The sequence below is a fragment of the Glycine max genome, chromosome 13 (assembly GCF_000004515.6).
Source record: "Glycine max cultivar Williams 82 chromosome 13, Glycine_max_v4.0, whole genome shotgun sequence".
NCBI classification, from domain to species: domain Eukaryota; kingdom Viridiplantae; phylum Streptophyta; class Magnoliopsida; order Fabales; family Fabaceae; genus Glycine; species Glycine max.
Window position 1 is genome coordinate 28,956,506 of NC_038249.2, and position 17,617 is coordinate 28,974,122.

Here is a 17,617-nt window from a genome sequence, read left to right on the forward strand (position 1 = left end):
ATATAGGGACAAAATACATAATAAAGATTAACAATTAATTGAAAAAAATCAAGAAATAAAATACTTTCATTTTTTTAAAATTGTAACTCAATTTTTTTATATCAAAACTAAAGAATTTTATTTTATTTTGAAAAATAAGTAGTTATATTGATTAATTAAAAAACTAATTAACAATTTGATAGATGAATAAATAGATAGATAATCAAAATATAAAAGTTCAAATCCTAAATTGTATTTTATTGTTTTTTAATCATTTTTTCCATAGTTTTCCTCTTATACAATTTATTATTAGCGTCCGAATATATTTTTCGCACTTCTTATACTTTCAGGAACTAAATTTTACATTTTCATCTTTCAAGGACGCATTTATCAGTGTATTGGGAAGACAAAAAGTCAAAAAAAAAATATTATGATAAATATAGCTTTATACTGGCAATCCACATTGACAATCGTTTCAGTAATAAATTTGTCCATCCGTGCCACCTAAGCGATTTTATTAACGATGACAGACAAAAGTTAACGACAAAACATATTTGTTGCACTTTTTACACTTTAAGAAAGTAAATTTTATATTTTCATCTTTCAAGAATGTCAGCAAATTACATATTGAGAGACAAAAATTACTATTTATCCTATAAAAAATGCATTCAGGGCCATCATATCATACCTCACATCTAGGTGACATCAAGAATACAATTTATATTGTAGTTTTCATTAGGGTCATGAAAGCATTCTATCCAGATTTAAAATCTTGCAATAAAGATTTAAACATGAAGCTTGGGGTCATTTAAGGCTAAAATTAATATATCTCAATGATGAATAAAAAATCCCTCTCATACGGAAAGCTGCACTTTTCCATTTTAAGGGCCAGGGTCATCTTATAGACCCTAATTTTCAAATGATGTATAAAGAATCCATCACATAGGGACAAATGCACATATTCATTTCATGGTCAGGGACAACCTTATAGGGTTTATATACCCTGCAATGAGAAAAGTGTGGTTACCGCAATTTGGTAATTCCATCTAGGGTGCATAACAACTGAATTTTTACACTGATTTTCATTCATATAAAAAATGCATTCAGGACCATCATATCATACCTACCATCTTAGGTGACATCAATAATACAGTTTATATTGTAGTTTTCATTAGGTCATGAAAGCATTGTATCCAGATTTAAAATCTCGCAATAAAAATTTAAACATGAAGCTTGATTTAGGGTCATTAAGGCTAAAATCAATATATCTCAATGATGAATAAAGAATCTGTCTCATATGGACAGCTGTACTTTTCCATTTTTAAGACCAGGATCATGTTATAGGACCTGTACATTTCAGATGAATAAAGGATCCATCATAGAGACAACTGTACTTTTTCGATTTCAGGGTCAACCTTAAAGAGTTTATATACCTTAAAACATGCCTTTTGATTTGAAGTCATGCAACAAAGATTTAAACATGCAGCTTGGTTTTAGGGTCATTGTTGTATACCGAAATTTTGCAGATGATGAATATAGAATTTCATCTCAAAGAGGCAACCACATTTTTCCAATTTAAGGGACAAGATCATTTCTTGCATACCAAAATTTTGCAGATGATGAATATATAATTTCATCTCATAGAGACAAACAAACGATCCCATTTTAGGGGCAAGGCCTTTTTTGTATACCAAAATTTTGCAAATGATTATAGAATTTCATCTCGTAGAGGCACCCACACTTTTTCGATTTCACGTGGCAGTGTACCATATCTTAAACTACCCAAAGCTATTTGAAATGCCAATTCAGGAGCAGAATAAGTGGTAGAAGACTCCAGGAAGTTGACTGAAGCACAAGAGACCTGATAGTGAATGGCTTAAATTTTTCCAAGAAGCGCCAACCTAATGTAGAGGGACATCAAAAACTGCCCACAATTCAACTCCTGGAGGCTTTGCATTGTTGCATGATATTGAATCAAATCCACCCCATCTTTCATAGTTCCATCGACCTTGGGTAAAAGATAACTTCATTGCTTTAATATGATACTTCTGAACCTGTCCATTAAACACTAATCCACATGTTACTTAGTATATTCAGGAAAAAAAAATTATAAGCAATTAGAATGCAACAAAATTATATACCGTTGCTGCTTCAATCCAGAGCAAAAGAACAAAATCGTAGGAATAAAGTGTAAGCAATGAAAACCAGACTATAACTATAGAAATAGTGAAACCCAGAATGCCCTTAAGTATTCGATGTCACAAAAAGGACTTCCTTACAAACTTTATTGTGGGTAAAAGGCTTATGTTCTTGTTGTGAATAATAATAGTAATATATAAGATGTTAGAACCACAAATAATTTCCTTCCACGACATATTTTTATTTGGGATAAAATGCAACAGAAGAAAATATCCCTGACAAAAACCCAAATGGCATACATAAAAAAATGAAAAACACAGAGAAGTAAAACATCAATGTTTCGTTTAACTTCCATAGAACTATCAAAAATGGAATTTTCCTAGGAATTTTATTTATTTTTAAATAAATATCAAACATGGGAAAATAAGTTTATCGACCTATGATTCTTGGAAAATAAATATTTATCCTCTACCAAATGTCTTCTAAGGCTAAAGAAAGTTGGAGCTAATCATAATTAATATCCAAATATAACTCATGTATAAATTGTAATAACGAGTGGAAAAATCTGATGCCTAAAAGTGTCTGCAAGTGAAGGTTTCTCTATAAGTGCGACTTGAAATGCAAAAGCTGTAGTGAACTAGTAGGAAAGTTCTGAGAGTTAGAACAACAGTTGAATTATGTTTTAAGAGCCACCACCACATCAAATTCCATACAGTAATACAACAATTATGATCATAAAACTGTAAGATACTTGGTACATTCGTAAGTCACAATAAACAAAGTTTTCACAAATCCCATAGTTCTGGAAATTGTCATCATTCAAGATTCAAGGAAGGAGTCTTCAAGGTAGTCTACATCAAATTCAAAGAATATACATTTTCAAGAACCACTATTCATGATTTTGACAATAAAAGTGCAAGGTCACAAGTACAATTTATTTTGAAGTTCCAGCAAACTAAGTATATCAAATGCAATGTCTCATACCTTTGTCATAATTAATTATTCAAGTAATAACAAGAGAATCAAACCCAAATCTGCAATTTGGTAATTCCATCTGGGGTGCATAACAACTGAATTTTTACACTGATTTTCATTCATATAAAAAATGCATTCAGGGCCATCATATCATACCTACCATCCAGGTGACATCAATAATACAATTTATATTGTAGTTTTTATTAGGGTCATGAAAGCATTCTATCCAGATTTTAAATTGGAATAAAGATTTAAACATGAAGCTTGATTTAGGGTCATAGGCCAAAATTCATATATCTCAATGATGAATAATGAATCTATCTCATACGGAAAGCTGCACTTTTTCATTTTTAGAGCCAAGTTCATCTTATACATTTAGGGCCAGGGTCATCTTATAGGGTCTGTACACTTCAGATGAATAAAGAATCTATCATAGAGGCAAGGCAACTGTACTTTTTCGATTTCAGAATAAGGGTCAACCTTAAAGGGTTTATATACCTTTAAACATGCCTTTTGATTTAAGTCCTGCAACAAAGATTTAAACATGTAGCTTGGTTTAGGGTCATTGAGGCTAAAAATTAACATCTCTTTTTAAAACAAAGAATCCATCTCCAAGGGACAACTACACTTTTCCAAATTCAAGGTCAGGGTCATCATTATATACCCTAATTTTTAAGTCAATAAAGAATCCATCTCATAAAGGCAATCAAAAAATTTCTGTTTAGAAGGTCAGAGTCAATACTCCAATTTTTTAGATGAATTCAGCTCATAATGGCAACTGCACTTTTCCGTTTTCAGGGTCAACCTTATAGGATTTATATACCCTAATTTTGCTCATTATGAATAAAGAATTCATCTTAGGATTTATATATTATGCAAATGAATGGATAAACAATTCATCTCATAGAGGCAACCACACTTTTCTATTACATGGTTAGGGTCAACCTTAAAGGGTTTATATACCCAGATTTTGCAGATAATGAATGAAGAATCCAACTCAGAAGCAACCATAGTTTTTCAATTTCAGGGTTTAGGTCATTCTTATATACCAAAAATTTGCAGATAATGAATAAAGAATTCATCTCATAGAGGCAACCACACTTTTCTCATTACAGGACCAGGGTAAACCTTATAGAGGGTTCGAATACCCCAATTTTGCAAATGATGAATAAAGAAATCATCTGAGACAATCACACTTTTTTGACTTCAAGGTTAGGGTCATTCTTGTATACCAAAATTTTGCAAATGATGCACATAAAATTTCATCTTATAGAGGCAACCACACTTTTCCGATTTCAGGCACAGGGCCATTCTTGTATACCGAAATTTTGCAAATAATGAAATATAGAATTTCATCTCATAGAGGCAACCACACTTTTCTGAATTCAAGGACAAGGTCATTCTTATATACTGAAAATTTACAGATAAAGAATATAGAATTTCATCTCATAGAAGCAACCACACTTTTTCGATTTCAGGGCCAGGGTCATTCTTGTATACCGAAATTTTATAGATGATGAATATAGAATTTCATCTCATTGAGGCAACCACACTTTTCCAATTTCAGGGATAGGGTCATTATTGTATACCAAAATTTTGCAAATGATGAATATAGAATTTCATCTCGTAGAGGCAAGCAACCACACTTTTCCGATTTCAGGGACAGGATCATTCTTATATACCAAAATTTTTGCAGATGATGAATATAGAATTTCATTTCATAGAGGCAACCACACTTTTTCGATTTCAGGGTCAGGGTCATTCTTGTATACTGAAATTTTGCAGATGATGAATATAGAATTTCATCTCATAGAGGCAACCACATTTTTCCGATTTCAGGGACAGGATCATTCTTGCATATCGAAATTTTGCAAATGATGAATATAGAATTTCATCTCATAGAGTAATCACATTTTTCCGATTTCAGGGACAGGATCATTCTTGCATATCGAAATTTTGCAGATGATGAGTATAGAATTTCATCTCATAGAGGCAACCACACTTTCTGATTTCAGGGACCGGGCCATTCTTGTATACCAAAATTTTGCAAATAATTATAGAATTTCTTCTGGTAGAGGCATTGTTATGAATAAGAAACAGGATACAGAGCCTAATGGAATACCACAATATGCAGAATCTAATGAAACACCAATAACAGAACACGAAGCAAAACCAGAAGATGACAGGAGGCCAAAAAGGGAAATTAGCAGACCTCAATACCTGAAGGACTATGCAACGTAGCATGGCGAGCTGGCAGCAATCTTCTGGAAACAGAATCGCTAATCCTTGTCGCCTCCTTGGTGCCGTTAGATGTTGTCCCCTGATAGTGTTTTTTGAATTCCTCCAAGGCATATGCTGCCAAATTCTGTTAGAATTATCATCCAGTGATTGTAAAAGAAAGTCTATAAATAGGAGAGGATGTAATTTTGATAGATAAGCAATAATACAATTATCTTTTCTTCTCACCCTTTTCTGATATCCTATAAAGTCCAATGCTGAAACCATTTTTGTTTTTCAAACTTGCAAGTCCATGGTTGAACTACAGCTTAACCTCAAAATTAAAAGTATTCAGTCTGATTAGGGAGATGAATACATAAATTTTTCTACACTTTTAGCCTCTTTTGGCATCTCTCATAGACTTACTTGTCCTCACACTCATCATCAAAATGGTGTGGTTAAGAGAAAGCATAGACATATAATTGATTTGAGTCTAACATTGTTGCATCATCATCTTTACCTTTGCAATTTTGGGATTATGCTTTTGCTACATCTGTTTATCTCATTAACAGGTTTCCCAATACTTCTCTAAAATTTGCCACTCCCTTTGTTACCTTGTTTAAAAAGGAACCTAATTATCATTTTCTTAAACTTTTGGGCATGTCTGTTTTCCTTTATTGGACCATGTCACACACATAAACTGAATTTTCGTTCTTGAAATTCTGATACCAGGGGACAGATGTCGTACCGGATGTCACGACATCACGCTTCAGAACATGCAGATTATATGTGTCCGTATGAACAGATTAAACAAGTAAATAACACAAGAGAATTGTTTACCCAGTTCGGTGCAACCTCACCTACATCTGGGGGCTACCAAGCCAGGGAGGAAATCCACTCTCAATAGTGTTAGTTCAAGGTCTAACAGCCCCTGTTTACAACCTTCTCACCTAACCACTACCCGTGCGATCTCTACCTAAGAGCCACTCTTAGATATGAGAACCTCCGCTCACTCCCTCTCACTCACACTCCCGTGTTTACAATTAAGTCAAAGACACACCAGAGATCAACTCTGAACAAAAGAGATCAACTCTACACACTAGAGATCAACTCTACACACTCAGGTCCAACACTTGATGCTAGGGTACCATCAAGGTGGCTCACAAAAGACTCAAGTCCCAAAAACTCACAAACTAACTCTTCAATCCCGGACTTGGTACAGAACTCGTGCAGCCTCCATGTTTTTATAGCCGTGTACGATTCTGGGCTGCAACTTCTTGATGCTGGATGAGATCTATCACTTTCCTGAAAATCTGCAGTTAAAGAACTAAAAGATAACTTTTGATCTTTTAGTTTGAATCTTTAATCTTTAATCTTTAATCTCTGAACGAACTCTTCTATTTTGAAATTCGAACTTTGATTATCTTTTAATTCGTTCCAGAAGATAGATCATCTAATCTCTTGCTAACTGCACAATAATCTGTTAAAGATATAACAGATTTATGTGTCCAGTATTTTCGGGCAAGATGTCAGGACATCGTATCCGACATCGTGGATCCTGCAGCTTTAGTGCTTCACTTGACAATTTGTCTTGACTTATGCATTGTGTAGCAACTCCAGTATTTTCGAGCAGGATGTCAGGACATTGCATCCGACATCGTGGATCCTGCAGCTTTAGTGCTTCACTTGACAATTTGTCTTGACTTATGCATTGTGTAGCAACTCCAGTATTTTCGAGCAGGATGTCAGGACATTGCATCCGACATCGTGGATCCTGCAACTTCAATTCTTCATTAGACATTCTATCTTGCCTTGTGCATTGTGCAGCCCGATCTTATTCCTTGACATAACGTTGGACATCATGTGCAGCAACTCCAGCTTTCCTTCATTGTCTAAGTGCTTATGTTTTAACAAAATCTTAGCCAATCTTTTAAAGCTCAGTAGAGCTAAACACTAACAGTTCTCAAGAATGTTCATTCCTAGGGTATTCTTCTTCCCACATGGGTTACAAATGTTTATCTTCTTCTGGTAGAGTGTACATTTCTAAAGATGTTTTGTTTAATGAATTAAGGTTTCCCTATTCTGATTTGTTTCCCACTTCTACCAGTTCAATCACTAACTTTGATTCCTACTTTAGTCTCAATCCAAATCCTTCTCCACCCTTTGTCTCTTCCATTCCTCAAACATCTCAAGTGTCTTGTACAGCTTATGTTCCCTGGTTCCTCCTAGGTTTTCTCCTTTATCAACTGAATCTCCTAGCACCATTGTGTTTGTACCTCAAAATTATACTTCCATTGTATCTACCTCTATTCAGCTTGTCAATTCAGAGTCTACTACCCTTGCTTCATCCTCTTCAGAATCTATTTCTATACCAAATTTTGTACCAGTCAATACTTACCCTATCAAACAAGGTCTAAGTCTGGTATTCACAACCCTAGGTTACATCCTTCTATATTTCTTACTCATTTTGAGTCTAAAACTATAAAACAAGCTTTGGCAAATACAGATCAGCTTACTGCTATGCAACAAGAGTATGATGCCTTGCTAAAGAACAGAACTTGGGACTTGGTACCATTACCTCCTAATAGGTAAGCTATTGGTTATAAATGGGTTTTAAGGGTAAAGGAAAATGTTGATGGTTTCATTAACAGGTTTAAATCTAAGTTGGTAGCCAAGGGATTTCATTGAGTTCATGGTTTTGATTTTCATGAAACCTTTTATCCTGTGATCAAACCTATTACTATTCGGATCATCCTTACTCTGGCTTTGTCTCATGGGTGAAAATTATTTCAACTTGATGTAAATAATGCTTTTCTGAATGGGTCACTTGAAGAAACTGTTTTCATGACTCAGCCTCTTGGTTTTGAAGTTGCAGATAAGTCATTGGTCTGCAAATTCAACAAAGTCATTTATGGCTTAAAACAGAATCCAAGGCAGTGGTTTGACAGGCTACAATCTACTCTACTGTAGTTTGGTTTTATTCGGAGCAAATGTGATTCATCTTTATTCATTTTTTGCCAACAAATCATGTTGTTTATCTCTTGGTCTATGTAGATGATATTATTCTAACATGTAGTTCAACTTCACTAATACAACAACTTACATACAAGTTTAACACTGCTTTTTCACTCAAACAGCTTGGTTATCTAGATTATTTCCTGGGTCTGGAAATTAAGTATCTTCTCAACAATTCTATCCTTATGACTCAGAGCAAATACATTAGAGACTTCATAACACTAACATGGTTAAAGCTCACTCTATTTCTTCTCCAATGGTATCCAACTGCAAGTTGTCTTAACATGGTGTTAATGCGTTTCATGATCCAACCTTATACAGGTCTGTAGTTGGTGCAATACAGTATGCTACCTTTACTAGACCTGAGATTAGTTTTGTTGTCAACAAAGTTTGCCAATTTATGGCTGCTCCTTTGGATTCTCACTGGACAGTGGCAAAAAGGATATTAAGGTATCTAAAGGGCACTTTGTTTCATGGTTTGCTTCTTCAACCTACATTTGTTACAAAGCCCTTAATTATTCAAGCTTTCTGTGATGTTGATTGGACATCTAATGTGGATGACAGGCACTCTACCTCAGAGACTGCTATTTTTCTTGTTCCAAATTAATTTCTTAGTGGTCTCGAAAGCAGAAAGTCATTGTCAGGTCTAGTACAAAAGCTGAGTATTGCAGTATAGTTCAGACTTCCACTAAATTAACTTGGATTCATACTCTGCCAACAAAATTGCAAGTATCATTCACCACTGATGTTATTTTTTGTGATACTCAGAGTGCAATTTCTATTGCACTCAATCCAATTTTTCAGAGTCATACCAAACACATGGAAATTGATGTCTTTTTTATAAGAGAGAAGATTCAAGCCAAGCAACTTACTATTGTCCATGTTTCAGCTCCAGATTAGTGGGCTGATATTCTCACCAAGCCTCTACATCACGATTTGAAGTTTGTCGAGCCACACTCAATGTGAAGAGTGTTTCTCCTGAAAAATCTCCCCCTTGAGTTTGAAGGGGGGTATTGGAGTATGTTGTCAATCAACTGTGAAAACAGTTCTATAAACTAATTGTAAGAGATGTTAGATTTTGCTAACAGCACCCATCTAGTGATAAGTTATCGTAATATAGTGGTAAGGGCAGTTAGTTTTGACTAATAGCACCTCCTTAATATTCAAAGTTGTACTTTGTTAGAGTTGGTTAGAATCTGTTAGGGTTGGTTACAATCTGTTAGAATAACATAATAGAGGTCTATATATACCTCTTTTTGTAACCTTCTATAATCAACTTTTGATGACCAATAAAATCAGCTTTTCTATTCTACAAGTTTTCTCTTTTTTCTCTCTTTCTCAGTTTATTCAACATAACCACACTTTTTCGATTTCAGGGTCAGGTTCATTCTTGTATATCAAAATTTTGCAGATGATGAATAAAGAACTTCATTTCATAGAGGCAACCACACATTTCCAATTCCAAGGATAGGGTCATTCTTGTATATCGAAATTTTGCAAATGATGAATATAGAATTTCATCTCGGAGGCAAGCAACCACACTTTTTCGATTTCAGGGATAGAGTCATTCTTATATACCGACATTTTGCAGATGATAAATATGGAATTCCATCTCAGAGGCAACCACACTTTTTCGATTTCAGGGTCAAGGTCAAGGACATTCTTGTATACCGAAATTTACCAGATGATGAATATAGAATTTCATCTCATAGAGGCAACCACATATTTCTGATTTCAAGGACAGGATCATTCTTGCATACAGAAATTTTGCAGATGATGAATATAGAATTTCATCTCATAGAGGCAACCACACTTTCTGATTTCAGGGACAGGACCATTCTTGTATACCAAAATTTTGCAAATGATTATAGAATTTCATCTCGTAGAGGCAATCACACTTTTTCAATTTCATGGGCAAGGTCATTTTAATATATTGAAATTTCGCAAATGAAGAATATAAAATTTCATCTCATAGCAGCAACCACATTTTCCGATTTCAAGGACAGATCATTCTTGTATATCAAAATTTTGAAGATGATGAATATAGAATTTCAATTTCCATAAGAACTAATAAATATAATATGAATCAAATTCATCAATCAAATTGATCTATTTAACATGCAACCTTTATTCGCAATTGATGCAAATGATCTCAAAAAACTACTCCAATTCTCTATAAGTGACTATATTGAAAAAAAATATACGAAGATAAAAATAGATAAACAAAACATTATATATTTAAAATAATATTCAATTAATTAAACTTTTAAAAAAATCAAATCAAGAATAATGGTTCCTTACAAATATTATTGTGTATAGCTAAATTAAGAGTGCATAACATTATCACTTCATAAAATGTGAACTGAGCAACCAAATTGAGTAGAAATTTATGAATAAAAACAATTTTTACCAGTATTTCACTGCAGAGATTAGAATGCTCAACTAGAGGTGTTCGATATTCCAATTGTATAGATGGGGTATCTTTAAACCTGCTGGAAAAAAAAGGCACAATATCCACAGGAGAAGTTGTATGATTGTATCCTGTGCCAAATATATGTGAAATACAAGAGTTGAAGGAAAGGTTGTTTCTTCACCTAGCACATAACATGTTGGCATAGAGAAGAGGGGGCAGAGACAAGATGTATGCTGAAGAAGTCGAAAAGGAAAAAAAATTGAGAAACTTGAGAGAAAAAAGGAAAGAGGAAAAATATAAAGAAAAGATGAAGGAAGAAATGTGCTAGTGGAGATTCAAAACTGTCTCCAAAAGCCTCCATAATTAAAGATATATGATTTTGGCTTCCTGTTAAGTTAGTAAAATGAAAATAAAAAACATAAGTGATACAAAGACTTCTAACACAAACCAGCAAATGTTGTATGTTAAAAGGACCTGGACATTTACATGCTAATAAGAAAGGTTTTATATTAGAATGCTCTAAAACTCATTTCTACAAATTACTCATAGTTTACTCCTAAGTCCCAACTCCCTTGAATTTATGCCATTACTTCACAAAAACCCCCTTTATTTTGAAAACTTGCATAAATTTTCCCAAACAGAGCTTGTTACAGGAAGTTTGTACAAAATAAAGAAAATCCAAGGAAACTGAGAGTATTTTAAATATCAAACTATAAACTAGTAGACAGGAAAAACTGTATACTTGTACAAAATAAAGAAAATTCAAGGAAAGCTAGAGAATAAGCATACTTTGTACTCTAGTATTCGAAGGACTGAGCAAGTGCTTGATTTTAGAAGGCCAATTAGGCTTACGTACTCACTTTCAGTCATTGGATATTCAGCTTCTATGATAGTAAGCTCCTCTTAACTAAATCAACTCTTCACAGTGTTGTGCTACCATCCTGAAAAACAGTTTTAAACCATGCATACATAAATTAGAAAGCTAATATCATGAGCCCACTATAAAAAGTGGAATAAGAATACCAAGATGATATATTAACAGAAAGTAAAGGCACATTGGGCAGTGGAAGGTTTGTATTGTACATGAAAATACATGCAATTAGACTATAGTACAAGTAAAACTACTTAGTTGAAAGATATCATTGTGAATAGTATTGCCATGTAACGGCAAATTCCTGCAACCAGTAGTACTCTAAGAATCAATTTTGGACTAACAAAGAATGATGACGAGGGAGAGGGCAGACTTGATTCCAACGGTCTGCCTCTAAGCTTGGCAGATATAGTTTAGATAGCACTCAGTGAAGGAACACTACTTTGCTTGCATCTACAGGTAGAAGAACACAAGACGTTAGCAGCTGAATAAGAATAATTAAACAAAAGAATGAATGAGAGGGAAGGCAGTGGCTAAAATACATAACACTAGGCCTGTAAACAATTAAAATTTATGATATAAAAGTACATGTTACTCTTACAGATCAAAATTTAGATTAAATCCTCCACACCAGACTTAAATCTATATATGATGGATACCCATTAGTAAGTGAGGTAAGTTGGTTTAACAAATAAGGCATGTTGCCTATTAATCTTGTCATTTGTGAGAGAATTGGGGCCTTTGGGCATTGAGAAGTCCAAACACTCAAAGTTCTACAAGTTTAAATCTCTTATCCTCTCTGATAAGATACGATGTTTCTATTAATATACTTTAGCAACACAAAGACATTCATATACGAGGACCACCATAACACAAAAAAATCATGTAGACTATTTAGTTTGCTAATGAATTTTTCATGTCTAGTTTGTGATAAGTGCATTCGATCATTAATTTCAGTGAAGGTATTAGGCAACAATCTGGAAAGCTAATGCAGAGAGAGAACAAAGTGAATGCTTTCTTTTTTATGGCTATTAAGGTAAGAATGCTTTGTTAATTACAAAAGCGTCATGCTTGGGGATTACTCATTGTTGTACGAAATTGAATTACTTCATTACTTGTGTCCCAGGATGCAAACACTACAAGAGCTAAGGCTTACCTTTGTTTTTCAAAAGTCTTTCCTCCTCTCCGGAGAACATTTAGCAATGATCCAAAATACAAAGCAAAAACTGTACATGAAATTGTGATGACATTGTATGGCATACTGAAATCAGGAGTCATCAAGGGTACAAGTAAAAGTTCTGTGTAAGAGAGAAGAAGACTTTTTTCCTGCATTACAAATCCAGATAGTTAGAGGCATGACCAAGGAATACTATATGTATACGTGTTATAAGCAGAAAGAGTGGAGATTCAAATAACCTGTAACTTAGACAACAGTGGTGACTTGCTTCGAGATTTATTAGACAATTGCAAACCAGCATGGAAGTCAGGAAAGCTTATTATTGCTGATGGAATGTCAAATCCTTGATTAACATCTGGAGGGTATTCATCAATGTGTAAGAAGCCCTATGCAGACAAACAAAAGCAGGTCAAAATCCAATTTGATATGAAAAACAAACCAATTTCCTATTCATCCATCCTAAAATAATCTAAAGTGAGCATATCACATAAGGTTTCCGATACCACATTACTATCAGCTTTTTATGCCATGGTGACATGTACTTAACTGTATGTTATAAATGGGTCAACAAGGCCCATATGAGCATAGCAGCCTAAAAGAGGAAGGTTTAAACAGGCTTATATTTTACTGTCCTGGCCAATTTAAGGGAAGCGCATGAGCTAAATGGGCAGTTCACCTTTACTCAAGCAGGGCCAGAGTTTGGCCTGGCTCACTCACTTCCATCACTACTTTAAAAAGTTATAAATATAAATCAAATTGATATTTTATATGATTCCTCCTACTTTCACGTGATATCAACACCAGTCCTACTTTCATATAATACAATAAGTTACTTATTAAGATTTTTGAGGTTGTTTACAAACATTAACTTACACAGTTCAATGCCAACAAAAAAAAGTGAGGCAAACATTGAGAGGAAAAAGAACTAGTAAAGTACAAATGGAAAGTAAAAATTTGATCAAACCTTATCAAACACTATACTCAATACAGCTGACTTCATTTCACAAGGAAATTGAAGAATCATCTCCATCACCCAGGGTGATACTTTGTCTTCGGAAGGCGAAACACGCATTCTCTCAACAAAATCTGTGAGTGCTTGAGGACTTTCATCAACTACTAATTGCAAAGTATGATAATATACCTTGACATACCAAGGCACAATTTGGAGAACATTAGCTTGCAACTTACACCTCTCTTTAACATTATTGATTGCAACAAGTCCCTGGATCGATTTCAAGGATATTGCAATAGCACCCCTTTCATTCCCACTTCCCATCGAAAATCTACTGGCATATAAAGGTGCATGTGGGCTAGACCAAACAATTGGATGCTTCCACGTTAGGCCTAAATTAAATTGTTAAGTCTCAGTGTATTCTTTGATTGGATATTCATACAGAATTGAGGAGCTCATTTTCATTTCTGCATGCACCCTTTTGGAAGTAACAGATAATTCAAAGCCAGCATTCCTTCTAAAATCCTCAGGACCTGTGTCATTAGCAGCAAATTTAGCAGTATTCTTCTAGAGATTATCAAGTTGAGAGACTAGACCTCTCTCAGCATGAAGTTAAACATTACTCAACTTGGCAAGAACACATCTTCCACTGATTTTTCTTCCAAATATAGAACTCAGGGACCAGCTTGGTTGTATTGTATCTTTGTTTCACTGACATGGTTCATACCTGCTTTCTGTTCATTAGGCTGGAGTACAACTGTAACTGTTTGTTCTAGATTAATTCCTAATCTTGACCCATCTGAATGATCTGTGGACATTGTCAAGTGCAACCGCTGAGAGTGGTTTAGGGTCATTGAGGCTAAAAATTAACATCTCTTTTTTAAACAAAGAATCCATCTCCAAGGGACAACTACACTTTTCCAAATTCAAGGTCAGTGTCATCATTATATACCCTAATTTTTAAGTCAATAAAGAATCCATCTCATAAAGGCAATAAAAAAATTTCTGTTTAGAGGGTCAGAGTCAACCTTATAGATACTCCAATTTTTCAGATGAATTAGACTCATAATGGCAACCGCACTTTTCTGTTTTCAGGGTCAACCTTATAGGGTTTATATACCCTAATTTTGCTCATTATGAATAAAGAATTCATCTTAGGATTTATATATTATGCAAATGAATGGATAAACAATTCATCTCATAGAGGCAACCACACTTTTCTATTACATGGTTAGGGTCAACCTTAAAGGGTTTATATACCCAGATTTTGCAGATAATGAATGAAGAATCCAACTCAGAAGCAACCACAGTTTTTCAATTTCAGGGTTTAGGTCATTCTTATATACCAAAAATTTGCAGATGATGAATAAAGAATTCATCTCATAGAGGCAACCACACTTTTCTCATTACAGGGCCAGGGTCAACCTTATAGAGGGTTCGAATACCCCAATTTTGCAAATGATGAATAAAGAAATCATCTGAGACAATCACACTTTTTTGACTTCAAGGTTAGGGTCATTCTTGTATACCAAAATTTTGCAAATGATGCATATAAAATTTCATCTCATTGAGGCAACCACACTTTTCCGATTTCAGGGATAGGGCCATTCTTGTATAAGGAAATTTCACAAATAATGAATATAGAATTCCATCTCATAGAGGCAAGCAACCACACTTTTCCGATTTCAGGGACAGGGTCATTCTTATATATCGAAAATTTTGCAGATGATGAATATAAAATTTCATCTCATAGAGGCAACCACACTTTTTCAATTTCAGGGTCAGGGTCATTCTTGTATACTGAAATTTTGCAGATGATGAATATAGAATTTCATCTCATAGAGGCAATCACATTTTTCCGATTTCAGGGACAAGATCATTCTTGCATATCGAAATTTTGCAAATGATGAATATAGAATTTCATCTCATAGAGGTAATCACATTTTTTCGATTCCAGGGACAGGATCATTCTTGCATAAAGAAATTTTGCAGACGATGATAGAATTTCATCTCATAGAGGCAACTACACTTTCCGATTTCAGGGACAGGGCCAATCTTGTACACCAAAATTTTGCAAATAATCATAGAATTTCATCTAGTAGAGGCACCCACACTTTTTCGATTTCACGTGGCAGTGTACCGTATCTTAAAGTGCCCAAAGCTGATTAAAATGCCAATTCAGGAGCAGAATAAGTGGTAGAAGACTCCAGGAAGTTGATTGAAGCACAAAAGAGACCTGATAGTGAATGGCTTAAATTTTTCCAAGAAGCGCCAACCTAATGTACAGGGACATCAAGAACTGCCCACAATTCAACACCTGGAGGCTTTGAATTGGCGTCCAAGAAAAGAGACCTGATAGTGAATGGCTTAAATTTTTCCAAGAAGCGCCAACCTAATGTACAGGGACATCAAGAACTGCCCACAATTCAACACCTGGAGGCTTTGAATCGGCGTCCAAGAAGCGCCAACCTAATGTACAGAGACCTGATAGTGAATCGGCGTTCTTGAATAAACAAGAAGATCTAGGTATGAAATAAAAAGAATTCATAGATCGCGAAGCTTACTGCTAGAAAAAGCTGCCATGGAAACGATATGGGAATTAATCACAAAGCCGACGATTGAACGTGTTTGACTTCAAATTTGAAAACGTCTACAGTGAAAAACAGATAGAGAGGGTTAATCGTTAAAAGAAACTAAACTAGGGTTTGATTCTTGAATGTGCGTGGAACCACAGGAAATAGAGAAGTACTGAACAACTAAAGTAGTTGCTTTTATTGTATCCTTTCTCCCTCTCCCTTATGCTCTGTTTGGTAGAGTGGGAAACTTTCTTAAAATAAGTAGTAAAATTCTAGTACCTACCAAAATCACTTTGAAAATAATTATAAAGAATACTCTCGAGTGACATACCTTGGCAAGTCTTGAGTAATAAACCTTCCATACCCGTGCATACTCACGGCCACAAGTCATGTTATTGTGTGTACCACGTGTTAAAAAATATTTATGTATATAATTATTTTCTTTGAAAATAAATAATAAAGTAAATATAAAAAAAATATATGAGATATATTTGATCGTTAATATCATAACCAAACAATAAAAAAATCTACTTATATTTCAAAAGCAAAAATACAAATGTCTTTTTTTTATTATTGAAATTAAATATTGGTTAAAATAAATATTTAAATCTCTAGTAGATAATTTATATTTCATAAGATTTGTTAAAATGTTTAGTGTTATCTTCTATTTATGAAAATAAAATATACTAATTATTAAAAAAATTAACAGATATATTTTTTTCCTTTGACATAAATAGAAATGTATACTACTTGTAATATTTTTTATTTTTAAATTTACATAAAAAAAATCCATTGATAATCACGTACCTATATTTTTTTATTATTTATACCTACCATTGTATAAAGGGAATATCTTTTGATGACTACCTTTTGGTTTTTTTTTAAAAAAAAAAACTACTTTATCCCTTAGTAATTACATAAATATGCTTAATTTATTCAATTATCTCTAAAAAAATTGTTTAATAGATAAATAAATGATAAATATAAAAAATATAACCTCATCTCTCTTGATTCAGACTCTCTTATCCTTGAGTCTCGAACCATCTTTTTCTTCGTATTCCCACGTTGTTAAAAAAATGTAATTATCTCTTGTTCTTCTATCTGTCATTCTTTTTTTTTTTTTTTTGTCAAGTTGCATCCATTCTTTTCCCAATCATTTTCTATGGTTTCTTCAAAATTAATGACAAAGAAAAACAAAACAAGCATGGTCATAGCGAGGACAATTGGGTTCTCAAGGTTAGAATTTTATTCCATGAATCTTCATTCTACATTGATGTCATTTTTTTCTTATGAATCTTCATTA

General features: G+C 33.9%; 1 protein-coding gene across 30 annotated transcripts; it reads right to left on the reverse strand.

Annotated features, from left to right (window-relative positions):
* Window positions 1–551: 551 nt before the first annotated feature.
* Window positions 552–16,563, reverse strand: LOC100797111 (uncharacterized). Of its 30 annotated transcripts, XR_005887902.1 has the most exons (11): window positions 16,303–16,562; window positions 13,751–16,207; window positions 13,026–13,172; window positions 12,766–12,935; window positions 11,954–12,062; window positions 11,528–11,679; window positions 10,920–10,971; window positions 10,736–10,814; window positions 9,198–9,318; window positions 5,314–5,458; window positions 552–2,033 (listed from the first exon to the last, which is right to left on the reverse strand). XR_005887902.1 is itself a non-coding variant. In XM_041008201.1 (10 exons), the coding sequence occupies exons 5-10, from the start codon at window positions 11,606–11,608 to the stop codon at window positions 1,881–1,883; spliced, it is 480 nt and encodes a 159-aa protein (XP_040864135.1). In that variant the 5' UTR covers window positions 11,609–12,062; window positions 12,766–12,935; window positions 13,026–13,172; window positions 13,751–16,207; window positions 16,303–16,562; the 3' UTR covers window positions 552–1,880. The 30 variants fall into 30 exon arrangements, 2 of the variants coding, with proteins under 2 accessions (XP_040864135.1, XP_040864134.1); XR_005887905.1 differs by having other exon boundaries at window positions 10,736–10,817; window positions 10,920–11,679; window positions 16,303–16,563; XR_005887899.1 differs by lacking the exon at window positions 9,198–9,318 and having other exon boundaries at window positions 5,314–5,448.
* Window positions 16,564–17,617: the final 1,054 nt, after the last annotated feature.

Bases quoted from the DNA above. Each gene is read 5' to 3' on its own strand.
- LOC100797111 (XM_041008200.1), bottom strand. The intron at 3,619-5,313 runs GTATTGAGGTCT...TCTTTGTTGCAG, and splicing joins TACGTTGCATAGTCCTTCAG to GACTTAAATCAAAAGGCATG. The intron at 2,048-3,591 runs GTATATAAACCC...CATGTGGATTAG, and splicing joins ATCAAAAGGCATGTTTAAAG to TGTTTAATGGACAGGTTCAG.